Source organism: Ochotona curzoniae, unplaced genomic scaffold, assembly GCF_017591425.1.
Source record: "Ochotona curzoniae isolate NIBS_2020 unplaced genomic scaffold, NIBS_Ocur_1.0 scaffold_4701, whole genome shotgun sequence".
In the NCBI taxonomy this organism is placed as follows: domain Eukaryota; kingdom Metazoa; phylum Chordata; class Mammalia; order Lagomorpha; family Ochotonidae; genus Ochotona; species Ochotona curzoniae.
Window position 1 is genome coordinate 6,253,860 of NW_024467122.1, and position 16,424 is coordinate 6,270,283.

The following is a 16,424-nucleotide window of genomic DNA, read 5'->3' on the forward strand; positions in this document are numbered from 1 at the left end:
GCCGGTTCACCCCTCAAATGCCAGGGATATCCACAACTCCCAGGTGGATAGGTGGGAGGAACCCCAGAACCCAAGTCCTTGAGCCACCTTTGTTGCCCCCAAGGTCTGCACCAGCAGGCAGCTCAAGCTGGGAGTCAGAGGTAGGCACTGAATCCAAGGCACATCCAACCAGGACATGGGCATCCTGACCAGGGGCTGAACCGCTGGGCCACACACCTGTATGTCTCTTAAGAGTGACAGATGGCCTGGCTCCTGTGTGCTGCACCTGGAGCACGGAGCTGGGAGACAGACTTGTCCCCTCTCTCACTTCTGCTCACTTAAGCTAGCCAGGGTTAGACTGTGTTCATGTTCCTTCTGCTATCCGTCTGGTAAAAACATCTGCACACTGCACCACCACCAAGTCTTACCTCCATTAGAGAACCGTATTTGATCTCATACATCAGGATCAATCCGTTGGGATTCTCAGGTTCTGGCCACTTTAGAAAGACGGAGTTTTCAGGCTGTGCTTCCCAGGTCACTGGGCCGGGAATGTCATCTGCTCCTTCTGTGCAATTGAATGAATGACAAAGTCAGAGGCAGGTCCCCGGGGAGGGAACCAGGCACTGGGATGGTCAGAGGATACTTCCACGCCTTACTCCTTACATTCAGGCTGGGCCTGTACACAGCTCAGTTCACAGGCTCTCCCCGAGCCAGTCTGCCCCTGTCCAGCACAGGTGTAGGACTCAACCTACCTGGGGAGTTGCACAGCTCAAGATACCGTAACATCCTCTGTTTATCTGGACCCCACCAAGCACAGCAAGGAAGTCCTGGCAACCTACTCTTGCTTGCTTTATCCCCGAAAACAAAGCTGGACACAGCCATTGAGTGTGGCACCTCAACAAGCCTCTGCTGTCTGCGTCACAGTCACTGTGATTTGGCTTACACCAGGGGAGAGGGTGAGGGCTACGTGGACACCAGGGAGCTCTCCCCACTGCCAAGTGCTCCTTCAGCAGCACTGGCTCTTGCTTTTGCTTCCGAAGGCAGACAGCAAAGTAGCACGTTAAGGCCACAGACAATTACTGCTGAGACAGACACTGACAGATGGGCTGGGTCTCCTCGCTAGCGAGGCTGTGGGAAACCAAGACACAGGAGACCGGCAGCTAAGGCACAAAGCATACCAGCGCCCGCTCTGGCCACCTCACACTCTCTGTGCTGACACCTCCTCCAGGAACAGGAACTGCACAGTACACCCACTTTCCAAAGGGATGAGCAAAGACTGGCTGGGTCTGAGCAACAGTCAGTGTCTGATTTAGAACCAGCAGGACTGAAGGCCCTGGGAGTTGACCATGAGAAGGAATGATCGCTGTGAACTGAGGCAGCTAATGGGGCATTCTGCTGAATCTGGGAGAATTGGGGGCAGGGGGGAGGGAGGTGATTTTACCTGCAAACCAAATGGCAGATGCACCTGTGAACCAGGCAGGAGAGTGAATCCTGGAGGGTGCTCCCTGCACTGGAGCACTTTGTACAGAGGCACAGGGAGGGGTAACACCACCAGTCCAGCAGGGCTCTGTTCCCAGTGGGCTGCCTGCCCTGAATGCCACACCCCATACCCACCAACCACGACCCTCCCAGCCAGGCTGGGAGTGTGCCGGAAGGAGGGTGAGCTAGAACACACTGTACCTGCAGGTTTGGTTCTTGCAAAGACAAAGTTGGAGGCGCTGCACCCCAGTTTCTCGGCCTCGTGGTTACAACTGTGAATGTCGATGCGGTAGGAAGTGAACGGGCGGAGGTTGGATATCACTGTTATCTCCCTGTCCACTCTGCTCTCAAAGAAAGGGAAATCCGTCTCCGGCTCGTCGGGGTCCGTGGTGTTGTAGGAGTTCTCCGCCGTGGTGTTCCTGCCTCGGCCGGACGAGGCCATATCTGTCATGTGCACGACGTCCCTTCGCTTTCTCTCGGGCCTGCACGGGAGAGGAGCTGGCTTGTAGGCACCTGCCTCCTCTGCCCTTTCTGTGACTTGGAAGAGGGATCTGCCCCTTGGATAAAAACTAACAACTAACAAAGGGATTTCCTTCTACTCAGCTTGCCTTAATTTCTCTGCTCTACAACCTCAGACTCTCGTGGCAGTCACCGGACGACACCTGGAGGCAAGCCAGGCCTGGGTCACTAACCCGGCCACTAACCTGGTGGCTGTTTCATCAGATTGCTATGGCTCTGGTAGTGAAGCAAGAGCAAGGGCACACTCAGCTTTATCACAGGGGAGAGGGGTTCCCGGGGATGAAAAAGGAAGAAGAGCCCTGATTCCAGCCATCAGCACCAGCTTGGCCCCCCGGTCCTTCCTCTTGGGGACTCCTGCCTCTAGTCTGCGGCCATTCCAGCCTGGCTCTGCCACTCCAAAGCTTCTGGGAGAACCTCTGCCATGGATCTGAGCAGGCCGTGCACCAACAGCCACAGCATCAGCCAACACAGAAAAAAACAAATCCAAAAGGGTCATAGGGACTCCTGGGGAAAGGACACCCACACCCCAAAGGGCAGGGGAGGCGGCAGGAAGCTCTACCCAGACACTTTGAGAGCAGGCTTGGAACACTCCCAGGAAGCACCCAGAATTGAGGGACAGCAACTCCCAGGGTGACTCCTCTGACAAAGGCCATCTGTGATATCAACCTCCCATACAGCTGCAGGTTCGAGCTCCAGCTGCTCTACCTGCAATGCAGCTCCCTGCTGGTGCACCGTGGACGGCAGCGGATGACAGCCCAGGCAGTTAGACCCTGCCCCTGGTGTGGGATGCCTGGCTGCAGTTCCTGGCTCCTGGTCTGGCTCAGCCCTGGTCATTTCAGCCAGTTAGGGAGGTGAAATAAGAGTTCTCCCAGTCTCTGTGTCACTCCATCTTTCACATAAATGTTTGTTTTTTTAAATGAAATTGTTTGGGGCTCTATTTATATTATTAATTATTTCTAAATTATGAGCTGCATATAGAGACACACAGGGCTTCTAAGTTCTAGGTTACTCCCCAAATGCCTGTAACGAGGGCCAGGCTGACACTGGGAGCCAGGAACTTAATCTGGGTCTTTGACATAGCTGGCAGGGACCTCATAGGTGTAGCAGCAGGAAGATGGAACTAGGAACAGAGCTGCAACTTCCACCTGGGCTCTGGTACGGGATGTGGGCTTTCCCAGCAGCAGGTTCATTGCTGTGCCCACTGCCCAGCTCAGAAGCTATTTGGGCTTGATTTAATGCAATGTGATGCTGTATTGGCATTATTCCACAGCCTGTCACCTTAACCTGGGTCACAGCACCAAGCACACGCCGACGTCACCTGTAAACGCCACAGTTCTGGGGACTGCGCGGGTGTCACTGCTGACACCAAGTCAGGGGTCAGGACAGGAAGGTGGTGCAGGAGCAGCGGGAAGAGAAGCACTGGGCTGAGAAGGGGACCCTACCTGACCTCTGCTCTCTCTCACACTTGGACCAGCTCCCGTGGGAGGAGCCTTTGCTTTCCAGTATCTGTCAACATCCTGGCTCACAAAACTGAACTCAACAACATAAAGAACAAAGACAGCACTGGGCCCTTTCCAAATACATTAAAAATGTAGTTTTTAAATTGTTTGATTTAAAAGGTAGGGAGGAGAGGGGAGGGGCAAAGCGAGGGGAAGGCTTTGTCTTCCATCCGGTGCTTTCCTTCCCAGGCAGCTGCATAGCCAGGGCTGGTCCAGGCTGCAGCCCGGAGCCTGGGACTCCATTCACATCTCCCAGATGGGTGGTAGGCACCCAAGAACTTGGCCCATCTTAAGCTACTTTCCCAGGTGCATCAGCCAGGAGCTGGAGCAGAAGCCGAACAGCAGAGATGCCACCAGTGCTCCGATGTGGTAGCCAGTGTTGGTCTGCGCCACATGCCAGCCCTGACCATTTGGTTTAAAGCAGAGAGTGGACCTCACAGTGCAGCCTCTTATCTGCCTCCCTGCTATCTTTCTTCTCCTGCTCCGGTTATTGTTGGGTTCCCCTGCTGCATTTTCCTCCACTGTTTAAAACATGTGATTCTTTTTACTTTTTTTTAAATTACGTACGACAGAGTAAATCTGAAAAAATAAAAGTGCACATAACATACAGTCATGTTCACTGTATTCACAAGGCTGTGAAGTCATTGACACATTTCTGACTCCACACAGGAGCTTGGAGCTCCTGTGGGATGCGGTGAGACATGCTCCTCTTGTGTGCCTTGGCTCACTTGGTGCAGGAGTTTCACCTTGGCCCCTACTGGAGGAGACAAATCTCCTTCCTGGTTCTGCATGTTCTGGCACACTGTGTCCATCCACTCAACATGCGGATACCTGAGCCGTCCCAGCCTGGGCTACCATGGCCAGCACTGCTGGGAACATGTGCCACCCTCTGCTTCCACTCGCACTTTGCAGGACGTTCTCAGCGGACAAGCTCCCTGAGGCCAGGGCTGAGTTCCCCTGCAGGGCTGTCTTCTGCAATGCTGGTGCTTCCTGACCTGACTGAGGATGTGTGCCTGGAATATTCCAGCTTCTTCTCAATGGCCCCTGTGTTGTGTCCCACAGCCCCGCCCCGCCCCGTACCTGGGCACGAAGATGGAGTTGTGCAGGAAGTTCTCAAACACTTTGCGGTACTCCGCCTCCTCTTTCTCAGCCTGCTTCTCGGCTTCGGTTTTGGGGCAGGCACAGCACGGCCCCTTCTCCCCACCGCACACCTCCATCTTGGGATTCTCGGTTACTTCTTCAAAGTCGATCATGCCATCTGCGTACTTCCTCACGGGAATTTTATCTTCTGCACAGAGAGAAGAGGAGGCCCCAGTATGAAGTAAAGCGAGCCACACGCACACAGGTGCAAGCTGCCAGCACCTTGCCTTGAGAACACAGCTGGCTGCCAGCGGCGGCTCACACAGCATCTGCCCGGTACCTGCCCGGCCCACGTCCTCACCTTTGGAGCAGTAATTGTGTCGGTACAGGTAGGCGTCCTGAGGCTGCTGCTGCCATCTCACGATGTAGTAGCTCAGGTTGCCATTGGGCAGGGAGGGGGCGCTCCACTTCACGATCAGCTGAGAAGAGGAGTTCGATGCCGAAAGAATATCCAGGGGGACGGAAGGAACTGGAAAGGGAACAGAGGTGAAGGGAGGGACCTTCAGACTCTTGAATCCAACAGGAAGTTGTCAGGCTGGCCTGATGACAGAACACTGAGGGGGCTGAGCCCTTAGCGACATGCTTGAGGTGTCCCCTGAGATGCCCAGATCCCATATCAGTATGCCTAGTTCACTTCCAAACCCAACTTCCTGCTGATGCACAGCCTGGGAGACAGCTTGAGGGGCAGCCGAAAAACCTGGGTGCCTCCATCCATGTACCCATGACGGAGAGCCAAGATGCACTCTGCGCCCCTGACGTCGGCCTGGCCTACCTCTGGCTGTTGTGGGCACTTGGGGAAGTGAACTGGTGAATGGGAGATAATCTTTCTGTCTCTCCTCCTTTCATATACATAAAAATAAACAGTAATAACAAAGAAAGTAGCAATGAACAGGGAAACAGAAAATAGAAGCTCATTTTGCAAGAGCTCTAACTTAGCTGCCAGCATTTCCCTTCTTGACATCTACTGCTGGGCAACCACTGCAATGGCAAATGTCACAGAGCTGCAAGTGCGACAGAGGGACATGCTATGGTGAGAACCACGGCTTAGAACTGACACAATGTGCAAATACCCACTTCCTTTACTGCCTGCTACTGCCATTATCCAGGGCTCCAGCTTAGCACCAACAGGACACCGACCTACTTGGGTGTATATGAGATACAAATGACATAAAACCAGATAAAAAGGGAACAGGGTAATGGTGATGGTGATGGTGATGGTGGTGGTAGTGATGGTAGTGGTAGTGGTGATGATAGTGGTAGTGATGGTGGTGATGGTGGTGGTGGTGGTGGTAGTGATGGTGGTGGTGGTGGTGGTGGTAGTGATGGTGGTGATGGTGATGGTGATGATGGTGGTAATAATAGTGTTGGTAATGGTGGCAGTGATGGTGGTGGTGGTGGTGATAGTGGTGATGGTAGTGATGGTGGTGATGATAGTGGTAGTGACGGTGGTGATGCTGATGGTGGTGGTTGCAGCTCCTGGCTCCTGGGTGCAGACTGGCTCAGCTCTGGCCATTGTGGGCATTTAGGGAGTGAAGCAGTCCAGGGAAGACGTATCAGTGTGCTTTGTGAGCCTCTTCCTCTCTTTGCAACTCACATGTGGGGACTTGAAGCCCGCTGAGGGAAGGTACTTGGGAAAACGAATACTAGATGTGTAGCCACATGTTTTATAACCAGATTCTTCAGGGCAGCAGAGAATCAGGTCCTTCTGCAGCCTTAACTCTGGTCAGGGCAGTGGCCAGAATAAAGTGACCACGATCAGTTTGAGCAGTGCTTGGTTTTCCAGCTTTGTGGAAAGCAAATAGGTTACTTAAGACTCTGCTATAGGGAAATCTTTCTGAAGCTTGTTAGTATAAATTTTGGCAAAGTGTTACTTCTTTTCCCCTTTATTTTCGTATCTATTTGTATTTATCTGAGAGACACATGGGGGGTGGTGGTGACATAGACACACATCTTATATCTGCTGGCTCATTCCTCAAATGCTTGCAAATAGCTGAGGCTGGGCCAAGCTGAAGATAAAACTCAGGACTCAATCTGGGTCTCCCACATGAGTGACAGGGACCTATGTACATGAGCTGTTTTAGAGTGCAACCCAGAAGGAAGCTAGACTCACAGATCTGAGTCTCCATATGGGATGCAGGGATCCTAAATGACACCTTAGCCTCTGGGCCAAACGCCCAACCAAGATTTGCAGATTTTAAGATGGGAAACTTACTGTGTTGCACTTGCACATTTGCTACATCAATCTATGTCTGGCCTGGAAGCCTGTGCCAGATTCATTGCCATAGACACTCTACGTCAATGACATGGGACAGAGGCAGAGCAAACAGATAGGCCTGGGCAAAAGGGTTTCCCCATTATTTCTTTTCTTATCCTTTCCATCATTTAAATTTGCTTTGTGGAGTTTACAGAAGTTTATGAACACCCTTTTCATTATAATGCTGTCTCTTATTGTTACATTTAACCATGCCCCAAAATGAATGTATGGAAAACCTTAGCCCCAAGATGACTGGATTAAAAGGTAGAGCCTTGTGGCTGGCCTTGTGGTGTAGCACGTAAAGCTGCTATCTAGAATGCCTGAATCCCATATGGGCTCCAGTTAGTGCCCTGGCTACTCTACTTCCGGCCCAACTTCCTGCTAACACACCTGGGAAAGGAGAAGATGGTGGCCCTAGTGCTTTGGCCCCTGCACCCATGTGAGAGGCCAAGATGGAGTTTTCTGGCTCCAGCTTTGGCCTGGTCTAGCCCCGGCTGCTGTGGCTATCTGGGGAGTGAACCAGTGGGTGGAAGATCTGTCTCTGTGTCTCCCTTTCTCTAACTCTAATTTTCAAATCAATCAATCAATCAATCAATCAATCAATCTTTAAAATGAGAGGTGGGGCCTCTGGGAATGCTTAAGTCTTGAGCATTGGGTCCTCATGAAAGATTCCCCAGCGGTTTTCTGGTCTATCCTCTCAGCCATGTAAGGACATAGCACAAAGATGGCTGTCCCTGAACCAAGAAGCAAGCCCTCAACAGACACCACATCTTCAGGATCTTGGTCTTGGACAGCCCAGAATTATGAGAAATATGCTTCTGCAGTTGACAGACCAGCAGCCTATGGTAAGTCAGCCACAGAAGTGCAAATGGACTAGGGCAGTTAGTGTCTTCAAAAAAGCAACTACATCTTCCAACTCCTCAACTAGCTTTTAGACACCAGGAAATACATGTAAATACATGTAAATATCTCCTTTTCCTGCTCGCAGGTTCTGGAGCCGAGCAAGGAGGTGCTGTAGAACAGGAAGTTAAAGCAGCACTGAGTGTAGTACTCCAACCTTTGTTGACCTCCTAGGAACCCTTGTGGCTACTCAGTGGATACACAAAGCTGAGGAGCACAGGAAGCAAGCAGAACTGGCATATACATCATTTCACTTCCCATGGGATCCTGCATCAAAATAAACAAGTAGGATAGCCATGCAGGACTGTGCTATGGTTGGACCTTCCAAGAAAGCCAACCCACGACCTAGAGCAATCTCAGCCAATGGGCACAGAATAGAGAGACCAACGGAACATGGCATCAGGTTCAGAGACCAGCCCCATGTGCGTTTCTGATTTCCAGTTTCCTGCTAGTGTGTACCCAAGGAGGCATCAGACAATAGCTCGTGCGTCAGCCCCCTGCTGCTCTTGTGGGAGACCCAGGCTGAGTACCTCGCTCCTCTGTGGTGGGCATTTTGGGGAGTGAAGCAGAATAGAAGATCTCTGTCTTCATACCTTCCAGACAAACTTATTTTCAAACTTAGAAATACAAAAACATGATACGTATCTCTCAGCCCTGCACCTCTATCTACTCCAGCCAATGAGTTGTAATGAGCTCCAGACAGCAGCATGGGATGCTGGGGCTCGGCCGGTGCACAGATACCTGAAGCATTGGTGCGAACGTATAAGATGTCACTCTTGGCCCCACGGATGTGGTCGTTTTCCACCATGGTGAGGGTCACGGCTTTGACATAGATGGCATACTGAGTCCAGGGCTTCAGCCCCTGCAGTAGGATGCCGGGCTCTGTGTCCTTGTCAGGGGGGAGGTCCACGTCCACCATGTTCCAGCTGTTGGAGCCACAGGCGTCCTGCCCATCATATTCCGTCACGTTTTTATGGGGTCTGAAAGACAAGCAGCAACACTCAGGCAATATCATGGGGGTGGCAGGACGAAGCTCATGCTGAGCCTTTCCCAGGGCCTTTGCATGTCCCAGTTTCTACCATGGGAATTCTAAGGAAAACAGCCTATCAGATCTGCACGGAAGGGTACACCTAAGTTGCTGGACTCCAGGCTTGCCCAGAGTCACACCCAGGGCTGTCCCTCAAGGAGACGATGTCCTGTTCCCATTGGGACTGACAGCACGCAGATGTTCATTTCCCCTCCCAAGAAAAAGACAAGCATGGCCACCAAATGCAAATTTTAGTGGCTGATAAGGAAAAGCTTTTAAAGAAAAATGATGGTCCTGCAAAACGAAACAAAACAGAAGTATCACTTTAAAAAGTTGCACACTAACAATTCTGATACAGACAACTTATTTGTCAGATATTCAGTCCCAGATTGCCTTGGGTAATTAGCGTCTGCTCCTCGCTGACATTATCAGCAGGCATCGCTGGAGCCCTGGCAGGACTCTCAAAAAGAACACAGAATTCTACACAGATGCATGTGCAGGTGCATAATCTACACTCCACAGACACAAGGCCTGGACACTTACTGGCCCCGCGGAGCTGCGATCAGTTCAGTATCACGCTGCCTGCCATTAGCATGGGACAGCAGGAGTGGCTGGGTGCAGGGACACTGGAGCTTCTCACTCTTCAAGCCCTTCCCAGGACTCCAACTTCAGAGGGGAGAAGGGCACCAGAAGCCAACACGGGGCTTCCCAGTCCTACGCACAGGAAGCTGACTACCTAAGAAGGGGACCTTTGGCATTAAGATGGGACTTGGATGAAGAGGCTGACTGTGTGGCTGGGGGAAACACAGAAGTACAGGGAGGAGGAGGGAGGCCAGTGAGAGCTGCAGCCAGGCAACGGCCAGGGCGGGTGACCAGCAGTGGACGGCACATGACAAGGTCATGGCAGATCCTAGCGGGAGCCATGAGAGCCTGGAGACAGCAAACCAGGTCACTCTCCTCCTTCTCTGCCCTGGAGCCCTCATGACTGAGAGGTCTGTGGACAACAGGACAGGACAGAGACCACCAACCTGCCCACGGTCACCTCAAAGACAGCTGGGCAACCTGTGGAGGACTCCTGGACACAAAGGTTGAGATTCTATTTCAGCCATGCCCCCCATCACAGCTTACGACAATTTTCTCCAAGTATCTAAGCTGTCTCCCTTTGGGCTCAATGTATTTAGAAATCTCTTAATTACACAAATAATGAAAGGCCTCAAGGTAACGTTAACAGGCACAACTGGCCTCGAGCTAATGCTGTAGTAGTAGAGTCTGGGACAGGGGCAGGAGCAAGCGGGGATGCTCAGCCTGGCTCTCCCTTGCACCCAGCCAACAGGTGCAGTGAACAAAAGACCAGCCGCACCTGGTCCCAACCCTGCCCACAGAGCAATGTCACCAAACGCAGACACTCACGCCTCCTTGTAGTAGACGGTGAAGCTGATGAGATCCCTGTAGTCCGGGGGCCGGTAGCGGTGCCAGGTGAGAATGATGCGGTTCTTACCAGTGGCAGTGTTGGTGAAGTGCAGGATGTCACTCTCACCTGGGACACGGTGGGGGACACACGTGAGTGACAGGGAATGCACCTGTCTGAGCAGCTCCGGCTGTCCGTGCTGGGCATCCCTGGAATTCCCACACGGCCTCCTTGTCATCCTGTGTGGAGCTCCAAGCTGGCTGCTTGCCCAGCGACCAGAACACAAACCTATGAGCACTTTCTGACCTCAAGTTCAGGGTGTGAGGTTGTTGCCCTTTTCTACAACCCCCAAAGGGTGCCTGACTCCCGTACCTTCAGAGCAACAAGTGCTCAGCGAAGATGGGGGCATGCTGCAATGCCTGCTGATGTACTATCTCAAGGTTCACTTCCCTCCCACATTTTCCCACAAGGGAAAACCAAGGCTTGCTGTGCTGGTGGCCTAGCAGGTGCAACTGGCTGCCTCTGAGGAGGACAGCACCTTGAGGATGCTCTGGAAGCTGCTTTGGGTGAGATCTGAGCAGGAAGCAGGCAGCAGGGAGCCTAGGGATGAACATGCCCTCTGAATGTGAAGCCCAATTCTTCCCACTTACGGCCTTCCAGGGTCATCTCATTGGCCAGCTGGTGGTGAGCCCAGCTAAATGCCAACTGTGTCACAGCCCTGCTCTTGATGTGGGCATGAGGATGCGCACACACCAGCCCATGCCGCTTCCCTATGTCCTGCCCTCATGAAGAGTCCAAGGGCAAGATAGAGTTTACTTCTGTAACCCTAGGCAGCTTGACGGACCCCTGGCTTCTGGAAGTTTTCTATGCAGGGTTAGATAAGAAGTGCATGACTCAAGTCAAAATCCCCAATGGGATTGTTCTAAATGTGAAAAGCGGTGTTGATTCTGGCAGGTGGACTCTAGCTCCTACGTGTTGGAGTGGGGGCTGTGGGGAATGGCGGCAGAGCTCAGGCATGCAGGGGGCTAGGCAGTACTGGCTCTTCGAAAAGCAACCTCATGATCTGTGTGCAAGCAGGCGAGAAATGCCATGTGGTCCCTAAGCACCTGTCCCCATCCAGGTGCACATTGTTTCTGAGGGTCCCACCAGCCTCTGCTACCTCTGCAGACACACAGGCAGGAGCAGAGTGCCACTTTGTGGGGAGCGGCGGGGGCCATTCTGAGGTTCCCCAGCTGATGGGTGGGAGGGGCCTGCAGACACTCACAGGAGGCTCTCTCTCCATTGTTCCGGGTGTTAATGTCGCCTTTGCTCTGGCGCCCTTTAGTTCCTGTCACGTCCTCCATGCGGTAAATTTCAGACACGCAGAGTTTGGGATTGAAGGCGAAGTACATCTTCCCAGTTTTGATGGTCAGGTTGCGGTGTTCCCAGTCCCAGAGCTGCTGTAGGTTCTGGTTGTCCAGGACATAGAAGGAGTAGTTTCTAGAAGCACAGAACCTGCCGTTAGCACACCTGTCCTTGAACAAGGTCCGCCCCAGCCAGCCAGTCAGCTGGCCAGTGGGTGCTAGCAGTGTGGCCCTCCTGGTCCCAGGACTCCATTGAGACATTTCTTCTGCCAGTAGAGAGGACTGAGTTCTAACAGGCTGGTAACAGGAGTGGTCACTGTTGGCACCAGTGATGGTGTGAGTCCAGGACATCACATGGAGATGGACCAGGGGGTGACTGCCTGACCTCTCCACTACCAACCACTGATGTCTCCTGCTCAGAGGGCACTCCTTGGGTGGCTCCCTACAAATACCTTGGTTATTGGCTCAGAAATGGGTACATACATAGCTTGAAAGCAAACCATGTGGGAGTAATCACGGTCGGCCACTCAACCAGAGTGGCTAACAGTCTGCTGAAGTGCTTCCCATTGACCCTGGGAGACAAGTGCTGGGAGGACCGCCCCTGGCCTTCACCCCACCCCACCCCAGGTTCACCTCTGGCCCTGAGAGGCCCCTACTTCAGTACCCGGAGAAAGTGTCTGGGATGGGGACTGGACCCTGCCAGGTGTCCCTGAGCATCACGTGGAGCCTGCACCAAGCTGCAGCGGCTCTAAGGAGGTGAAGACTTTGTGATTTTCACCTGTCCTGGGGGAAGTCAGTGCCACTGGGCCCAGGCCCACACCTGGGGAACTGCTGACCTAAGACAGGCGGAGCTCCCATGAGGTATGAGAAGCCCCATGCAACCGGGTCCAGTGTGGCACCTGCCCCAGGCAGGGTACACACCAAGCAGCAGGTCCACACTATCCAGCGAGGGGAGATGCAGGGACAGCGTATAGGGAAGTCATCCCCAGCTGTCCCTGGCATCAGGAGAAACCCGCCACCAGGGAGCTGAGACAGGACTGTGCACAGCTCAGAGAGAGATCTCTTCCTGTTCTCCAGCCCCAGCTTCCTGCCGGGTCTCATTCAGAGCTTGGCAACCCAGGCAACACACGGGTACACCCCACACACGATGGCAAGAAGAAAGCAGTGGTGCCCTCTCTTGGCAGACAAACCAGGACCAAGCAGACGTCCAAGCCACCCCACCCCGGGCAGAGGCTGCACCTGCCAGGCAGCTCTCTACACCTGGTGAGTGTCTTCATTACACCTGTGCTGGAATCTCACTCCTCAGGCTGAGCCCTATGTGGGGGAAAGTGCATGATACTCTGTCCAAGCAACTGACCAGGGATGCGGGCCACGAGGGGGTTGGACACAGTGCCCCAGAACCTGAGATTGAAGGGATGAGCCACATGGGCAGTGGCAGGACCAGCAGCACTGTTAGTGGCTCAGCACGAGGGGTGCGGCTGGGTGAGGTCTGGGCTCCCTGTCACTCTTCAGAGCCCACAATCCTCAGGCCCAAGGGTTGAAGCCCAAGCCCTTCCCAGCTCGGGACCCTGCTGTGGGAATCTGGATCCCTTGGGTGTTCCCAAGGCCACACCACTGAAAGCCATCAGGCACCTCACAAGCCCACTCCGAGGCCTCTGAGCACTTTCCCAGCCACCAAATCAGCAGCACAAACAGCAGCCACGCGTCCTGGAACTCCATGAACATCTCCCATTAGGGTGGCAGGGGTACAAGGTCTTAGATAGCCATCTTGCACTGCTTTCCCAGGTGCATTAGCAGGAAGCTGGATTGGAAGCCAGGAGCCAGAACTGGATCTGGAACTCGGAGATGGGATGCCCGTGTCACAGCTACTGGCTTAATGCACTGTGCTGTGACGCCAGCTCTGAGGTCACTTCATAACTCAGCACACTAGCAGGGAATGGAACCACACAGAAAACACCTTCTGAACAAAAACCAATCTTCTGACCATGGGAGGAAGTGTGAATTATAGCTCAGAAATTTGACAAATGAATGGCAGGCATGCTGAAAGTCTGTGTATTGGATTAACCTCTTTGAGTAAAGAGATGATGATTTTTTTTTTCAGTAAACACAAAAATTTATTACAACATTGAGAATTCAGGGTAGGGAGGGAAGGGAGCCAGGATACTAATATCAATCAAGGCTAGGCATTATAGCTACGAGAAATACAAATAAAACCCTCATCAAAATTATCATCCACTCATTCATCAACGCTGCTCCTGTGCTCCGAGCCCGGGCCACACCCACGATCAGGTGAGAACTGAGAGGGGGGAAAGGCAGTGCCCTGTCTCTACTTCTTCAGAACACACATGCGCCAAAGGAACTGGCTACCGAAGGACACAATCAGTGAGTGTGGTTTCTGTCTTGAGATCTCTGCCCCAGAATTTATTTTTGTTTAAATGAAGCTGCGTGCTGGTTTTCCTCCAGCAGTTGCAGGCTCTGCACTGCCAGGTCTCACTCATGGTGCAGTTCTGGGTCTCGGCTGGTGTCGCAAACGTGTTCACATACTTGGGGAGGTCTCACCTGTCAAGCTGCAGACAAGTTGGGTGGCCGGAGCGGTTACTCAGCTCAGCAAAGACACCTGCGTTTTCTCAGCCCTGTTGTCCCTGACATCTAACAGTGAGCTGGGGTATTTGTGTGGCCACCACCTCACGTCTATTGCGCCTCCAAGTGGCGGGTTCCATGCCCTCACTGTGGCAAGAAGGGTGGTAGCAAGGTGGGCACAGCACCAGAGAAGGCAGCCCTAGGCACAAAGTCCAGCACATGGCACCTGGGAGCCACTGCTGAGTGAACAACCACTCTGGGCAAAGCACCTGCTCAGCCTCTGCCAGGCTGCAGTGTCTGAGCTGTGGGCAGTAAGTCCTCCCTGTCCTCCTGGCCCCAAGGCCAGTGGGCAGCATCGCTTAGCTACATATGAAAGGACGCTGTGAGCTTTGAACCACCTCACAAAGCAGTGGGATCACCCCTTCTGCTCTCTGAAGTGGAACAAAGTCACAGGAACAGGGCAGTCCTGCGCCTTGACAAACGGGACCCAGCCTGAGGTCTCCAGTCTACAGAGGTGAGGACAGTCCCTCCTTTCTGGCCGTTGCTGATATACTGGGGGAAAATTCTATATCTATCTGCAAATCTCAACCAATCTCAAGCTCTGTTCTCGGAGGAGAAGCCACCCTTCCTCTGCCTCTGGAGTCTCAGCAGCAGAGCATGGCCCACGAACCTGGTAGGCAGCTGCTCCTTCCAACTCACCTTCAAGTGGGCTGCTGAACCCATACTCAGTCCCCTCTAGGCCTGCATTTACGCCGACCGCTAGGGCAGGACCCCATGGGCATAGGTGGAACTGGGCACTCCACATGTTCAAACTCCTCGTGTGTGTGTTTTCCTCCAGATATTCTTACTGATATCAAATCTACCTGCCCCAAATTCACCCATCCTGTGCACTGAGCATTGGGTACCAGGAAGCAGTCCCCCAGCTCCGTCTCTGCCCCTCCCCTGATGCCACCTGGCCCTTCCACTGCTCCCTCCAGCCGTCACTGCTCTGCCTTCTGACTGCATGGTTTCATGGTTGGTTTGCACAGGAATCGCAGGTTAGCAGGTTTAGGCAATGCGAAGCCCTGTGCTATGCCCTTCATCTACAGGGACACTCCTGTGACATGTGTCACAATTCAGATTGTCAGTGGTGCCCCACTGCTCTATTCCTCTGAAGGACACTGAACAGTTTCCAGTGATTTTTTTTTTTTGCTGGGGGAGGGGACTATTATAAACCATGGTGCTGTGGGCACTCCTTGCAAGCTTTCCAAGGGCACGTTACCATTCCTCCTGGGTCACATGGCTGAGTGTGTGTTTCTAGAAGTCCTGGGAAGGGATATAGAGTAGCCACACGGCAGCCTGATCCTGGAGCAGAAGGTAGATGCTCTGAAGCCCGGATAAGTTTGCCCTACGCTCCCCTTCCCTTACTCAGGCATAAAAACAAACTATTGCACAAAACTCTGATACAGGTGAATTACAAATTCTACTTCCTTCATCACTAGTGGAAACCCCTTAATTTTCTCAGTGTCAAAGATTGTTATTCTGGAGTGGATGATGCATCAAGGACGGAGAATCCCTCTGGACAAAGCCAGGACAATGTGATGGCACCTGGGCCAGTGCCTCAGTGATCTTGCTCTCGGCCAGCACATATACCTGCCTCCATCCCGGTCCTAGTCTAGCAGCCAGGTTAGAAAACTGGCATGCAGTGAGTGGCAGAGGGCAAACAGGCTTGGGGTACAAAGGGCTCTGGCACGGGTCCCATGTCAACCCCTGCGTGTCCTGTCCCTGGACTGATCAGCAAGGGTGTCAGGGACCTACAGGAGACCCAGGCTATTACAGCTGCAGGTTCTCTGCCTGGCTTGTCCTCCTTCTACCACAGCAAAAGGATGCAGACCTTCATCCTATTCTTATTCATACTCTCATGAGCTCGAAGATGGCTACAGCAAACACAGTATTCTAAGACAGCAGTGTGACCAGAAAACCTTCAGAAAAAAACAAAATGTGTTGGGGACGTGTACATGATAAAAAGAGATAAGAGGAGAACACAGGAGCTCCCAATCCTTGCTGCGCATGGAAACTGCCCAGCACGGATACCAAAATCCCAACCTCAAATATTCTCTCTGTACGACTTCAACGACAGGACACTGTGGTGTGGCCAGCAAGGCAGCAGTGTGTAGTGCCGGCATCCACTAACGAGCCAACTCCCTGCTAACGCGCCTGCGAAAGCAGCAGAGGATGCAAGTTTTGGGTCCCTGTCACCATGTGGGAGACCTGGATGGGGTTTAGGGTCTTGGTTTCAGTCTGACCCAGCTCCAGT

At 52.9% G+C, this 16,424-nt stretch overlaps 1 protein-coding gene across 2 annotated transcripts in view; it reads right to left on the minus strand.

Annotated features, from left to right (window-relative positions):
• IGF1R (insulin like growth factor 1 receptor) overlaps positions 1-16,424 on the minus strand; it is a 207,737-nt gene that overhangs the window by 19,909 nt on the left and 171,404 nt on the right. The window contains exons 6-12 of one of the 2 annotated variants that reach the window (XM_040969213.1): positions 11,470-11,684; positions 10,208-10,334; positions 8,512-8,750; positions 4,918-5,085; positions 4,557-4,761; positions 1,660-1,940; positions 408-544 (exon numbers count right to left, since the gene is read on the minus strand). In XM_040969213.1, the coding sequence (XP_040825147.1) occupies positions 408-544; positions 1,660-1,940; positions 4,557-4,761; positions 4,918-5,085; positions 8,512-8,750; positions 10,208-10,334; positions 11,470-11,684 (1,372 nt within the window). Of the gene's footprint in view, positions 1-407; positions 545-1,659; positions 1,941-4,556; positions 4,765-4,917; positions 5,086-8,511; positions 8,751-10,207; positions 10,335-11,469; positions 11,685-16,424 lie in introns of both variants that reach the window. The other variant, XM_040969212.1, reaches the window with a different exon arrangement.